The 15,777-nt window shown below is 41.4% G+C and overlaps 1 protein-coding gene and 1 long non-coding RNA gene across 4 annotated transcripts in view; one reads left to right on the top strand and one right to left on the bottom strand.

The window, feature by feature from the left end:
• The window catches only part of AIG1 (androgen induced 1), a 198,757-nt gene extending 197,135 nt beyond the window's left edge, over window positions 1-1,622 (bottom strand). Inside the window, exon 1 of one of the 3 annotated variants that reach the window (XM_066248278.1) lies at window positions 1,309-1,622. In XM_066248278.1, the coding sequence (XP_066104375.1) occupies window positions 1,309-1,449 (141 nt within the window). In that variant the 5' untranslated portion in view covers window positions 1,450-1,622. The remainder of the gene's footprint in view (window positions 1-1,308) is intronic. The other 2 variants (XM_066248277.1, XM_066248275.1) reach the window with 2 other exon arrangements.
• LOC136316294 (uncharacterized) lies at window positions 662-15,514 on the top strand. Its single transcript, XR_010727682.1, has 3 exons — window positions 662-1,061; window positions 14,308-14,506; window positions 15,446-15,514. It is a non-coding gene; the product is annotated as an uncharacterized lncRNA (long non-coding RNA).
• The last annotated feature ends 263 nt before the right edge of the window (window positions 15,515-15,777 follow it).

Genomic DNA, 15,777 nt, shown 5'->3' with positions numbered 1-15,777 from the left:
ACAAGAACAACTGGCAAGCATTCCTCATATTCAAGAGGGACTGAAATTTCAAGGAAGATATGGAAGTTGAAGATCTGAAAAAAAAAACTCTTGAAACACTGGGAAGTCCTGGTACCCTAGGGTAGGAGCACAATTTGGACACTGCTAAGGGAAGAGAAATTAAATTCCTCTCTGAATATATCTAATGTGTTGTTTCTAAAAACAAAACAAAACTCTGTGACTACATTTCTTTGAAGGATCCCAAGCCTTTGGAAATGTCTTAAAGCAGGTATCAAGTTCTCTTCATCAAAATGGAAGGTCAACAATTTGAGATGATCATCCTGTTTGTGTAGCCCACCTGGTATATAGTCTTGGGCAGACAGCTCTGCAGTCCAGGAATTGGTTATACATTTTCTGTCGTCCTTACCATTGGTTACTTCGATTTGAACCCTCTGTTCATACTTGATTGTCTTTTGGTGTGTATTGGGCCCAGAGTAAATTAGCGACCTTTCATTCAAAATTTCCTAGGTTCCACCCCATGTCATTGTTGGGCCTTATGTTCACGTTCTGATTTTATTGCCCTTTTAGTGCTAGAAGTGGATATGCTTAAAACAAAACTAAACAAAATAAAGCAAACAAAAAGAACCAACTGCATTGCCAAGGCTATCATTTGTGCCAAAAGAGGAGCGGCTTATGCAAACTAATGCAACTGTTCACATGGGAAGATAAGGAAGGGTGTAAGGTCACTGGAAACGCATTTTAAAAATCTCTCTCCCCTAATGTTTCTGGGTAAAAGGTTGTAAGGAAATTACTGACAAAGGTAAAAAAAAAAAAAAAAAGATGCAAAAAGACAACTTTATTAGGCACTTTCTCTTCTTTACGTGTTGGATGCTGGTCCTTTGAGAGGGCTCTTCAAGTAATTCGACAGTACCCAGTTTCCGCAGTTGCTGCAACTTGATGCCTCGACGGGTGCTCTGGAAAGCACCTCTCTCGGGGGCAGTGGGTCTGAGGCCCCCCATGATCAAGGTCGTCCAATCCATTTACTAGGTTGAGACTCCTTTGCTGTCGCCTCTTAGAAGCAGGTATGAGTTCCCCTCCAAATCCCACCACCTGGCTGCACCCCACCTCCACCTGGGCCCCAGCAGCCAGGTAACGTGAGGTGGGGCAGAGGGGATTCTTTGGGCTCCGCCAGGCCATTAGGCACCTTCGGGGAGGAGGCGAGGACCAGGGTGGTTGCCGAGAGCGCGTGCGCACAGGTGCTCGCGCGCACAGACACTCAGGCCAGGGCGCAAGGCGCAGGGCGGCCGGGGAGGGGGAGGGCGTCCTTACCAGGTCTATGAACGTCAGGAATTTCCAGCTCCCTCCGTAGGTCTGGTGCGAGGGCATTTCGATGGCCTTGTAGTTGCACAGGATAGAGCAGTAGGACAGCAGGATCGCCACGCGCAGCACCTGGCAGGGGACAAGCGCCATGTTCGCCACAGGCCCGGCTGGCCGGGCGGGCAGCGGGGAGGACGGGCGGCCCGGGCGGCGGGCGGCGGGGCGGTCACGGCGGAGCGGGGCGGGACGCGGCGGAGCGGGGCGCGACCGCGGGCGCCCGGGCGACCTGCGCGGGCGGGGCGGCGAGTGCGGGCACTAGCGGCGGCCTCGGCCGGCGGGGGCGTGGCGTCCGCTCTTTCGTCATCTCCGTCATTGTGTTCCTGCGTCCCCGGCCCGGGAGACCCAGCCCGGGGCGCCCCCTAGGCATCCCAGCGGCGTGGGGAGGGTCCCCGAGGGCCGCCAGGGATGCGGAAGGGAGCGCCGAGCTGCGGGGGCCGCCGCCGGTGCCAGCAGCGGGGGACGGGGAGCGCGGCCGGCGGGAGGCCGGGAGCCCTGCCCCGAAGGAGGGGACCCAGCGCCGGCCGCTGCTCCAGCCGGGGCATTTCGGCGCAGGTCCCTGGGGTTGTTCCCGTTGGACAAATGGGGTGCTTGGTGCTGGGGACCCGGTGGAGGCGTGAACGTAGGGTGTCAACCTGAGCACGGGTAGGGTGACTTGCTTTGTTTTAGACCCAACTGGATTTTTAGTGTGAGACGACTGTTCATTACTATGAAATTCCCTTGTTAGTTCTATCCCAGTAGATAGGTCCCTGCGCTTTCCACAGGGAAAAGTTGGTAGGAAGTTTATAAATATCCTACCAATACATATATAGAAAGACAGATTGTGAACTTTGGACAAAGAGGTTTATAAATAAAAGATTATAAGGAAAGAAAGTGTCAGATAACTGTTAATGCCTACAAGATTGCATTCTGCTAAAAAAACAAATCGTTCTGAGTTTGGATGTAAAACCCATGTGTGTAATTTAATACTAATCTCTTAGGGTTAGACTGTTTTTGCCCTTTAACTTATTTTTTTTTTCTCCACTGCACATTCAAGGCTCAGTGGAAGGAAAACAAATATAAACTGGATTCCCTTTGCCTTCCAGAAAATTTTGTCACATTGGCGTTTCATCAGACTGTGCATAGCATGATCACATTTCAGCCAACCAGATGCAGGGGCAAATTATAGGAAGACAACATAGATATTTCCTGTGGATCCATTTAAAACAGGTGTCTTCTCCAAATAGTCTCTGAGTCACGGATTGTGGCCGTGGCCAGAGGGGCAGGAAAAGTATAGTGTGAGAAAGAAAAAGAAAGTCACAACTCACAAATGTTTGCGTGATGTTTGAAATCAAGTTCTAAACCAAAATTAAGAAACCCAGTAGATATTTTAAATTGGTCTTATAATTATGCTAATAAAAATGATGTCACAAAAAATCAAAATAGCCTGACCAGGTGGTGGCGCAGTGGATAGAGTGTGGGACTGGGATGTCAAGGACCCAGGTTCGAGACCCCGAGGTCACCAGCTTGAGCATGGGCTCATCTGGTTTGAGCAAAGCTCACCAGCTTGGACCCAAAGTCGCTGGCTTGAGCAAGGGGTTACTCAGTCTGCTGAAGGCCCACGGTCAAGGCACATATGAGAAAGCAATCAATGAACAACTAAGGTGTTGCAAAGAAAAACTGATGATTGATGCTTCTCATCTCTCTCCGTTCCTGTCTGTCTGTCCCTATCTGACTCTCTCTCTGTCTCTGTAAAAAAAAAAAAATCAAAATAATTCCAAGAAGATTTCGTCCAGCCTAAAACTATTCATTATTGTAGCTTTATCTTCATGTAAAAGTTGGATCTATTTTTTTAATTGCGTGTCCACACCACACATTCATAAGATTGCAAAATTTAAAAGTAGAGCTACTGAAGACTTATCTTGCTAGGTCCTTAATAAACTTTTATGAGTTTATGTGATATCCTTTTAGTTTGATATTCTTTCCTACCTTACATTTAGAAAATCATTTAAAATTGTATCCTGTGGCCAGTTCTTTTTTAAATAATTAACTATGGCACTCAAGTGTTTTGAATTTATTCTAACAGTCTAATGGGTTTGCCTTTGTTGTTTTGTGATTGGCTTACTATATAGTAAGATAGTGAGTTTTTTTTTTAATGAATATTTGCATAAACCTTGACTCAAATATTTTATGGAGAAGGCCAGTTCATAATTTTGGGAACATTTTGGTAACTATGTAATACCATGTCCAGGTTGCTCTTTTTGCTTTTCAGACAATATCTAATCATCTTAGTTATGTTTTAAAGGTATCCTTTGTGAAAACAATATTAATCTATACATGGATTGTGTTTGTACAGTGTAAATTACATTAGGGCATTGTTTTTTAAAAAGAAAGTTATACTTTTTATGAACTATAATACATTAATTCACTGATAAGTATTTATATGATGACTCCATAAAGAATACATTGTGAGGGAAGTATCTTTATGTCACTTGTTTATCTTTTTTCATTCTACACAGAATTGGTGGGGATGGAGGAAAATAGCCTTATTTAGGTGAGTTTCCCAAGAGAAGATTTCAAGACCCTGTTTTAGCTTCTAGTTACACGAGTGTTTCTTTTTTTAACTATTGCAATAGCTCTTACTCTTAGTCTGTGTATGGGGTTGAAAGTACACTTCCTTGAGTATTTCTAAAAACTGGTACTTTTCTTTCTTGTTATTGTTCTTGGGGAGGATGTCTGACATGTTGGCAATGACAATAATCCTTGCTACTTTTGAAAATGACAGGGCCCCGTGCCTCCCTTATGTTGTGTTCCAAGAAGCCAACTTCATATAGCCATGGGTCTTTGCTTAAGAATGCAGCAGGAAAAATTGTTTATGCTTATCCTTTGATACTGTGTTTATATCGATAAGAACTTTCTAAGAATATCAATACATTTGAACAAATCATTTTTTCTCTTCTCATTTGTGTGCACCACAAGAGTAGATGTTACTTCAGAATGTGTTCCTTCAAGAGATCTGGGCGTGAGCAAAACCCCTTTCACATCACAAAAATGACTGCTTTGAGTTGCTTGTTTTTTCTCCATTATAAAAGTAGCATATTTAAGATATTAAAAGAAGAAAGTCTCTCATCAAGAAGAGAAAACACTGCATATGTTTCATTCAGCATATACCTGCAAATCGTTTTACAATGTACAAGGGCGGGCAAAAGTAGGTTTACAGTTATATGATAAGTATGTGAACACACAGGTTTCTTTTTGTATTATTATTTATTCATTATTGTAATTATTATTATTATTAATCTTCTTTTGCCCACCCCTGTGTACTTAGCTTGTTGTGACATACGGTATAACAATTTGCAGCAAGCAGATTTCTTTTGCTTTAAATTTAATAAGAAAGTTCTATTATTTAAAACTCTCTGTGAAATTGTGTTTAATGATTACATAACAATACAATATGAACATATATTTTGCTTAAACTTGTCTCTGCTTTTAGATAGGTTGTTTCTAGTTTTTTATTACTATAATGCACTGCAATGAATGTCTGCATTTTGAGCTGAGAAAACCACTTTTTTAAAGGATTATTTGTAGCTTAACACCAGTAAAGAAACCTCCCTTTTATAACCTAATGTGTATATTTTTCACACATGTTTATATGAATTGAGCCAAATAGAACTTTTTTTTTTTTTTGTCATACAGGGCAGTTGGGAAGGATTAAGATTTAAGTGAAAGAAGTAGGTAAAATCACTATTTTTTTCCAACAACTCATTACAGATTTTAAAAATTGCCTTCGGTATGAAACATGGGCCAATGCATTTAATTAGTCAGGGTTCTGTTTTTGTTTTTATTTTTTGTTTTTGTTTTTTTGCTGTTAACCAGGAAGAGTTATTTACAGGCCAGTGAGCAACAGCTAATAACCGTGGTGCTGATGTTGCTGGTTGCAGCAGTTTTTGCTGATTTACAAATGGACTACATTTGCTATGGGGAAGCCTACTGAGTGAGGAGATTTCTAAATACCAAGGATTCTATGGAGAGTCGATGAAAGAAAAGCTTTAAGGAGATTAGATGAGAGTCACTGCCTAGATCTCATACGGAACGGAAACATTCGCCCAGCGGCCCCCCCCCCCAGTCTTTCAGTGTCTTTGCCAGAGCTACTCATCTTGCTTGAATGCCCTTTCTTCGTGTGCACATGTCCAGACCCAGCGCATCTGGCAGGACCTGGTGTCAGTCCATTTCACAATCCCTCTAGGACGTAGGATGTGATCTTCCTGCTCTGAATGATCCGCGTGGATGGCTTTCTGGTGATTCAAGTTCTACATGGACTCACTGTGTTCATTTCCTTCTCAGCACTGTCCCCTCTGCAGTATCCCCCGTCTCTGGCATCTGCACCACTGTGTTATGTTAGAGACGTTGGGCAGAGCTAGGTCACCTGGGAGTGCCAGTGTCTTGCAGATGCTAAAATATCCCTGGACGTGTGGCAGGTTGAAGGGGATCCACTTACCAGAATTCTTCTCAGGAAGGAGACTGTGTTTTTAGAAGAAATGTGTTCATGACCTATTTTGGTGGATGGGGAACTGGTGAAGAGAAAGACCTCCTAATACATTGGAGAATAACATACATCATTGCTAAATTTCTTCTCCCCAGTGTGTGTCAGGGTAATTGCAGAGTTTCTGTCTTTCTGAGTAGAGTCTACGCAGGAGTTTGGGACTCCAACTCACTTGCTCTGGGCAGTAGGGAAGAGGTGGACCACCACCACCAGGGGGCCTTTCTTCCCCACAGCTTTCAGTCTCTAGTCCAAATAAATGTGAACCAGAGAATTAAAAGATATTCCAGAAGTCTTAAACTCGAATCCTGCAGAGAACAAGCATGTATCACGGCTAGCTAAGCAAAGCTAGGTTTAAGGTAATGGTAATGGGCATGGTTGGGTCTATAGCAACTAGCATAAATGCCCTACTGAAATGCATTTCAATTAAAATTTTTAAAATTGTGTCAGCCCCCCTTCCCCCCAAACACCTCTGTGCTAGAGTCAGTTGCAGGTAAAAGCTTTTGGATTATCCTTTTGAAAGAATGCTATGTTGGCACCTTATCCAGGGTGTCCAGAAGGCCCTGTCTCTCACTCATCATCATCTGCCAGAGTGAAGACTGGTTTGGTTGTCACCGACAACCCGATTCCTGGAAGCAGATAGAGGAGAGCATGAGGACAGGTCGAAGGGGCACATGCGCACTGTCTCCTGAGGAAAATTTGCATAAGAAACCTCCACACAACTATTCCACCTTCACCTCATTGGCCAGCATCCTGCCATGTGGTCAGAACTAAGAAAAGTAGCCTCCTTCCTGGGGCTGCTCAGCCCAAAACCAGGACTCCATTCTTAGGGGAGGGTGATGTTATGGGTTGAATTTTGTTTCCCAAAAAGATGCGTTGAAGTTCTAACTTCTCAGAAAGTGGCCTTATTTAGAAATAGGGTCATTGCAGATATAATTAGTTAAAAAATGATGTCATACTTGCATAGAGTAGTTTCTAATCCAAGGTGACTGAAGTTCTTATAATAAGACAGAGGCACCCAGGGAGAATGGCATGTGAGAATGGAAGCAGAGGTTAGAGTAACGGCAAGCCAAGGAGCGCCGAGGACTACAGATGGTCACCAGAAGCTAGGAGAGAAACCGGGGATAGACTCCCTCACAGCCTCAGAAGGAACCTGTCCTCTGACACCTGGATCTCTAGCCTCTCGAACTATGAGATAGTACATGCTTTAAGGAAGTCATGGGGTCTGTGGTTCTTTGTTAATCGCATCTCTAGGAAAATGATACAGGGGGTAAAAACACAGATATTGGGAGAAGTCACTAACGTTTTCTACCACAATATCCAATCAATAGTCCAATTCCAATAATCTGTTTTCTGTAACATTTCCCAAAGCCGAGCCTTTATTTTTCTTTGTACCATTGTTGCCTTATTGAATAACTTCTGTACTGGACTTCCTGCCTGGTCCTTGAGTCTCCACATCACCCTTAGCACTGCCACTAGAACGATCATCTTGAGACATTAGGTCAGATTTTATCACTCTCCTCCTAAAAAACAGTTAGTGATTCTCACTTCCTTAGCTGGTTCTCAACATCTTTCATGGTTTATCTGATTTTTTTAAAATTATTATTCAGTGAGAGGAGGGGAGGCAGAGAGACAGACTCCCACATTGCACCCTGACCGGGATCCACCCGGCTAGCCCACAAGGGGGCGATGCTCTGCCCATCTGGGGTGTTGCTCAGTTGCTCAACAACTGAGCTCTTCTTAGCACCAGAAGTGGAGGCCATGGAGCCATCCTAAACGCCTGAGGTCAGCTTGCTCCGATCGAGCCACGGCTGTAAGAGGGGAAAAGAGAGAGGGAGAGAGAGAAGTGAGGGGGGGAGAGAAGCAGATGATCGCTCTCCTGTGTGCCCTGACTGGGAATCAAACCTGGGACATCCACACTCTGGGCTGATGCTCTACCACTGAGCCAGCTGGCCAGGGAGGTTTATCTGACGTTAAGCCAGTATTTCAACTTCCATTATTTCACTGTTTCAAGGAATTATTAATTTCATTATCATAGGAATACTTATTTTCCCTCCAAACTCAACATTTACTTTTACTCTTTCATGCCTCCTTGGACACTAATAACTCGTATCAATTCCTCCATCTGTTGAAATTCTACTCATCTCCAAAGGTCCTGCTCTGGCAGAAATTATTCTGTAATAATGATTACACTTGCAAATACTTTGCCAACTAGGAAGCACATTCACATTATACTAAGTCACAATCATGACATCTTTTCCTAATGGGGCAGCTGGTGGGCATCCCTGGCACAACCACAGTCACCTTTTCACAGGGGATCACCCTGAGATGCCCTGCCCATGGAACTAGCCAATCCACAGGGGACATCTTGTCAGAGAGCATTCTCTCTCTTTTGTAAGATGGGAAGTGTGTTCTCCAATAGTCTGAGATTATGTGAAGCAGCTAATTAAACTATTCCCTGGGGACCAGACTTTATGTCCATCTAAGGCAAGACTTTGGGGGAACCGGTGGCCTCTGCAGTCAAGCGATAGCACAGAAATGTGGAATGCCAGGATGATGAGATACGTTGCTCCTTCTTACCATATTAAGCAACTTTTCTCAGAATTAAGGGCGGCTAAAATGTCTGCAGTCCATTTATTGGCCCTCAGTGTTAGTTGTCCTCAGAGCTAGTTAAAAGTCTGTTTTAAAAGCTAGTATAGCCTGACCTGTGGTGGCGCAGTGGATAAAGCGTCGACCTGGAAATGCTGAGGTCGCCGGTTCGAAACCCTGGGCTTACCTGGTCAAGGCACATATGGGAGTTGATGCTTCCAGCTCCTCCCCCCTTCTTTCTCTCTCTCTCTCTCTCTCTCCTCTCTAAAAATGAATAAATAAAATATAAAAAAAAAAAAAAATAAAAGCTAGTATAATATACATCCAGCACACAAAAAAAAGAGTTCAATGAAATTAAACCAAACACCATCATTTTGTTTTTAGGAAACATGATTTTTTCCATCAGAGACGACAGTGTCAAATAGTCCTGCCAAGTGCCAAAAGCCAGTTTACATAATCTGGAAAGTTGGCCAACCAAGAGCTGAGGGAGCCTTGGGTTCCCTCATTCTAAGGGAAGACCCTGGTGCCCCAGTGGGCCTGCTGGAGCCAGGGCTGGTTCTGACATCGCATCCCTCCAGGATCTGAGCATCCAGTTTCTATTCCTCTCAAAAATTCATCTGTTGAAAAAAGCAGTTGAATTGCTTACATCACTGAAAGCTGGACTCTGAATATAGAAGAAGATATTCCAGACGCATAAGGATGTTTGGAAATTTACCTGGGATTTGCAGTGATATGCCTGGGTCAAGCCACAGTCCTGAGTAATATTGTAAATCCTGGAAAGACTTTTGAGAACTGTTTCACTAGAGTAGCCCTCCACTATCCCCAGTTTTCCCTCTTTCACTATGTATATAATGGCTGGAGCTCTGGTAGCCATCTTGTAAACATGAGGAAAAGAACCAGAGAGCCTCAGAGATATTTGTCTTGACAACAATATGCCAGCTGAACGAAAGCCTGCCATGGCCTCCTTTCAGAATTTTTGTGATGTGAAAAAAATACCCCTCCCCGTTTGTTTAAAGGAATGAAATCAAGTGTTCTGTCACGTGCAGCTAAATGATGGTACAAGTTGATTTGGGAGATTATTGCCTGGGTTGCTTTAAAAATTGCTGACTCGCTTGACCAGGCGGTGGTACAGTGGATAGAACGTCGGACTGGGATGCAGAGGACCCAGGTTCGAGATCCCGAGGTTGCCAGCTTGAGTGCGGGCTCATCTGGGTTTGAGCAAAGCTCACCAGCTTAGACCCAAGGTTGCTGGCTCGAGCAAGGGATTACTCGGTCTGCTATAGCCCCCTGGTCAAGGCACATATGAGAAAGCAATCAATGAACAACTAAGGTGTCGCAATGAAAAACTGATGATTGCTGCTTCTCATCTCTCTCCGTTCCCATCTGTCTGTCCCTATCTGTCCCTCTTTCTGTCTCTGTAAATAAATAAATAAATAAATAAGTGCTAACTCATACAATAGTGGGATACTACTAAGGAGTCCAGGATTCACCCTTGTGTATAGTTTTAAATTTAATAAGCAATACTATAGCACTTACTCTGGGCCTAGCTCTGACCTAAGCACTTTACAACTTTACAAATATCAACACATTCTCACCAAATATGGTTACTATTATTATCTCCATTTCAGAGAAGAGGAAATGGAGGCAGAGAGAAATTATGTCAACTGCCAAGGTCATACAGCCAGTAAATGGCAGAACTGGCATGTGAAACAGTGGGTTTGGGGTACTTAGTCATTACATCATGCTGCCTGACACTGCCAGTCAGTGCATAGCGCACCCCAGGGTCTGACTCCCCTTCTGCTGTTGATGAGCTGTGTAGTTTTGGTTGTGTTTGCTCATTTGTTCAAGTTCTGACCTACACTCACAGACAGCTGCTTCCTCCACCCATGCTAATAGCTGACAGAAATATATCAGATCAGGCAGAAACAACATCTGTCTTTCATCATCTTTGTAGACATTTTTGTTTAATTCATAAGGACAAGAAAATTTCATATAAGAATTGTAAGAGCCACAAATCAGTTCACAATAATTTTCACAGAACCTCCATTACTGACAATTTTTTTGTTATCACTTGACCATGTCATTTAATTTCATGGCATCTGAAGTTATCTTTTAAAAACTTGAGTTTTAGTTTCTTTAAATAAATATGTCGTCAATACTTATTTATGTTCTATTTCTTCATTATTCTTTTCACAAAAACTGCATTTGATGACCAGATTCAAAATTTACAATATTAAATATGACAATAGGTAAATAGAAATTTTTACATATTTTTGGTGGAAGTATAAATTGGAATAATATGTTTTGTGTGTGTGTTTTTCTAAAATGCAAAGTGGGGAGGCAGAGAGACAGACTCCCACATGCACCCAACCACGTTCCACCGGGCATGCTCACTAGGGGACGATGCTCTGCCCATCTGGAGTGTTGCTCCCTTGCAACTGGAGCCATTCTAGTGTGTGAGGCCATGGATTCATCTTCAGCGCCCGGGCCAACTTTGCTCTAATGGAGTCTTGGCTATGGGAGGGGAAGAGATAGATAGAGAGAAAGGGGAGGGAGGAAAGGTGGAGATGCAGTCTATTTGCTGCATCTGTGTGCCCTGGCTGGGAATCGAATCCAGCACAGCGGGCAGATGCTCTACTGCTAAGCCAACCGGCCAGGGCTTGGAATAATATTTTATGCTAGTAATTTCTAGGAATTTACTCAGCAGAGATATTGTCCAAATTAATTGAAGATATATATATATATATATATATATATATAATGATGTTACTTTTAGCAAAACATAAAAATAACCTAAATATCCATGATTGAGGTGCTGGTTAATGAATTATGAAACCTACATGTAATGGAGTGGAGTACTATACAGCTGTTAAAAAGAATGGGATAATTCTGTATGTATGACTAAAGTGTATTGTTAAGTAAAATAACAAGTGCAAGTCACACACATAACCATGCACATACAGAGGTAGTACCATGCATTTTTTGATAGTACATTTTGATACGTGTTTGCATAAACACAATAAAAAAGCTGGAAATATTACACCAAATATGATCAGTGATTTTCTCTAAGGGATGAGGTGGAGATTTGCACTATTTCTTCCTTTTGAATGATTTTTTCAATGATACCTGTTATTTGTAATTAGAAAACAAAAAACTAAAATGAAAAAATATATGGTACAAACAGGAATTCAAAACTAAACTTATGCCTAGCACTGACTTTAAATGCTTTGGGAGAATAAATTTTGGAAAAAAAAATTACTTAGGCTAGTTCTATACCTCTGGAGTCAAATAGGTGTCACAGATTTTTACCTTCCCTTCCGCACTGGTTTCTCTGGGATTATGTGTTGCTCTTATTGACAGACAGTTGAAAGGGCTTTGCCTAAAATCATGGCATAACTCTAGAGCGTCACCAAGCACCAAACCAAACTCAAGCACCATAGCTGGGTAGGGTCCCTCTATCAACAAAACAAGGAACTAGCACCTGACAAAGCAATGGTATGACCTATGGAGCCATTTTTCTAATCACCTCTAAAACTCTTCCCTTGTTCCATGAGCCATTGTTGAAGTTCACAGACATTGACAACAGCGGCTATCAGGTAAAACCACCTGGGCTGCTACTCTGGGCTGAAGGAATGCTCTAAGGACATGAAAAACATCTCTTTAATGTAGCAGGACATTGACTTGCAGGGAATGGATGGAATACTAGAAATTAAATCAGGTAGCTCTTTTGGAACGCAGACTGCTGGTGTTAGAAGCAGAAATTCCCTCAGAGAACATTGCAGCAAATAGACTGTAGCCACAAAATAAGAAGAGCCTAGAGTATACAAATGAGCATCCTCTTCCTACAAGTAATTGTGTATCTTTATAGCATCACCTTCAAGACTAACAAATTTTATTTCCTTTCCAGCTTTAGAACTCTTTGGAGAGAAGATTTAAAAAACAACACCGCTGTTGACACTATTACAATCTTAACACATACATGTACTTGTACAATGAGATTAGGTGGATGAAAAATCCATATGGTAGTAAAATTATTTTATAAATTATTAACGAGCTGGGGTTTCATCTAACGAAGGGAATCAGGATTTTTTTTTTCTCAGCATTGCCTTTTAGAGTGATAATAAAGTCAGGCTGTAAAAGGATTCACACAACATCCTGCTGGAACAATAGATGATAAAGTCCAGGAAAATAGTTACTGGCACAACCTTTTCTTTCTCCTTAAAGGAAGGGAAATTTCAATAATAACTCTGCAAATAAAGGAGTTTTTATAGAGTGGAGGCAACACTGCGCATTGGGCTGGGAGGTCAGCTCCTGGATCGAGGCCCGACCCTGCTCTTTATGAATACCTGGGATTACACAGCTCATCCGGCAGGCTTCCCAGACCCCAGGCCTCCACTTCTTTATCAAAAGACGGACTTGTACTGGATTGTCATAGTTATCAAATGTAATTGTAGATTTTCAAGGCAGTACTATAAGATGTATATACCCAGGTTACTAATTTACAGACTTGATGAATAATGTTAGAATGTAAAGATGTAAAAGAATCTAAAAAATAAATTTAAAAAAGACCTATTTATGTAATGGCTTCTAATCAATGGAAATGAAAGGTAACGGGAATGAAGGGCAGAAGCAGGAGAAGAAGGAGGGAGCAGTAGAAGGAAAAGGAACGGAGAGGTGAAGGAAAAAAGGATGAAAGGGGTAAAGTAAGTTTAAAGTGATTTTGAGTTTTAGTCTAAAAATGAATTCTTATTAACAAGAGTAAAGTTGTTTTGTTCTTTCAATGACACTGTTTTTGAAAGCTACTTTTTTCAAATGAAGACAAAGTATTTTTTCAAGTTATTATTATTGTATTTGAAGCCATAGCCCACTATGCTGTTCTTTGTTCTTGATACAATACAAAGAGAGGCGTAGGTAGGAAAATGGGCCAATTTTTGAATATGATAAACACAAAATACAGGGTGAGGCAAAAGTAGAGTTATGGTTGAGAGTACGTGAAACATGGTTTATTCTAGTATTATTACATATTAATTATTGGGTTGTTTCCATACAAATAACTGTAAATGTACTTTTGTCTTACCCTGTGTCTACATTAATATCAGATCTCCCTGAAGACATTTTGAGTTGTATAACATGAATACTCAGATCCAATAAATTAAAAATGCTAATTTCTTATCAGCAGGGAAAAGTGTTTATAAGAGAAAGAAGATATGATAAGGAGTCTGATTTTTTTTTAAAACTAAACTTTTCTGAATAGTTTTAGTTTTAAAAAAATTTCCAAAGATAGCATAGCAGATGGATATCCACCCTGGACCCAGCTTCTCCTATTGTTCACGTCTTATGTTTTATGACACATTTGTAACAAATGACATACAATTGATAAATTCTTATTAGCCAAGGTCCATGCTTTATTCAGGTATCTTTTGTTTTTACCCAGTGATCTTTGTCCCAGGATCCCAGCCAAGGTGCCCATTACACTTAGTCGTCACACCTCCTGATTTGAGCCTCTGTAATTCCCAGCAGTTCCTACAGCCAGGCCTCCTGACCTCCAGTTGGCCAGAGCAACTCCTGGGTCAGGCGATCTCTAAGCTTCGCTAGTCCAGCAGGTAGAAGCCTTTGCCTCAGGTGTCACCTTCATTACATTGACAGTCCCATATTAAAGGCTCCTACTAAGGCAGCAAATCGGTCCTGAAGTCCTCCAGGCTTTCCGTAGTGCTCTGTTCCAGCCTCTCTGAGCCCCAAACCTCTTTGCTTTTTATTATAAAATATCTCTTGCTGAACTGTGACTTCTATACTCGTGCCCATGGCTTTAATCCATGTCTTTAAATAACTTGTCTGGTTCCCCTCAGAAACCTAGGAGCTTGTCTTATCCTGGTAAATCCCCTACCAGATACTGGAATCCTTGAGATCAAGTCCACCAAATAAAGCTTTGCATGAGGTCTCCTGCAGCCGAGGACCAGCACGTTCACTGAGACACTGGAATTGTATCATAGATCTTTCTCAGCCCCGTCCTCTCCACGTGTGCCAAGGACTCCCTGGATGAATACGGTGACTATCACGGGCCCCCAGGGCTCCTGGCACAGGAATGTGCTCAATCTGTACTCTCTGAGGAAATGCCCATGAGACTAAGCCCAGGTTGTAAGTTTTAGACCTGGGTCAGCTTTCCCAGGGGACAGAGGGGTCCTTCTCCTGTCAGGTGGGGCTACCATCGCCTTGCCCTGCCACACTGAGAGTCATTGGCCACACTCTCTAAATAAGACACCCTTTTACCTGGATAGCTCAGCAAAAGAGGAAACTCAGTATTTGAATGGAAAAAAAAAAACTTAGGGAGATTTGGGAGCTATTTCTTGACTTTATCTAAATATCTATATGTATTAAACTCTACCCTGTATTTTATAATTTTACTAACCAAATAACAGTGATCTTTCCTTATTAAAGCTACAGAAGTCATTCAGACAAGGTAAACCATTTGCTTTAGCTTTTTTTACTGGGCATAAAATTGATAAAATAAAAATTTGAAAATCAAATAAAAATATTTGGACATACTAAAACCACTGATTAGGTACATTTTAAATCCTATTCAATTATGGGTCCTTTTTCTAGTAAAAAAAAAGTTTATTTTTTAATTTAAAAAATTTTAGCAAGTGTTTTTTACTAAATTCACAAAAACAGATTTGAGATTTGGCAGCTAATATAAACCATAATTTCTGTAACAATTTACAAGAATAAGCTATGTTGATAAACACAGTCTAGAAGGTTTATCCTAACATTTCATTTGTTTTAATTTATAATTAATGTTTATTATTATTGAATGAAGTTCTTTAACTATTTGTAAATATTGACACCTTTATTTAAGTGCTTTTGCAGACTAGATAGGATACTCTTATTTGTATGATAAATAATAAATAAATGATTAGTGTGCCATTTGCTGTTAATGTGATTGATAAATTCTCCATTTCAACACTTACTTCTCTGTTCCTATTTTAGATCTGATGCAAGTGGACCCTCATTGTCCAGTGCCGACAACACCTGAATAAAAATTAACGAGGCTCCTCGTGTCTCTCGAATTTATTCTTTTTGTTTTGTCATTTCACAAAAATAAGATGACATTAAAAATGAAACGGAATAAAATCAAGCTACAATTCAGGACTGTTTTTGTTTTGCTCTGGTATCACTTTGTTATATAAAATTGATTTTTTAGAGGCAGAATGTTGGGGCTATTTAGCGAGAGGTGTGAGGGAGGAGAAAGTAGGTTGAAAGTGTTTTTTTATGGCTGGGTTCACTGCAGTGACGCAGAATGACGGAGCGGAGCTTTGCCT

The sequence above is a fragment of the Saccopteryx bilineata genome, chromosome 12, assembly GCF_036850765.1.
Source record: "Saccopteryx bilineata isolate mSacBil1 chromosome 12, mSacBil1_pri_phased_curated, whole genome shotgun sequence".
NCBI lineage: Eukaryota > Metazoa > Chordata > Mammalia > Chiroptera > Emballonuridae > Saccopteryx > Saccopteryx bilineata.
Note: the sequence above shows the minus strand (reverse complement) of the source record. Positions and strands in the feature narration are given on the sequence as shown.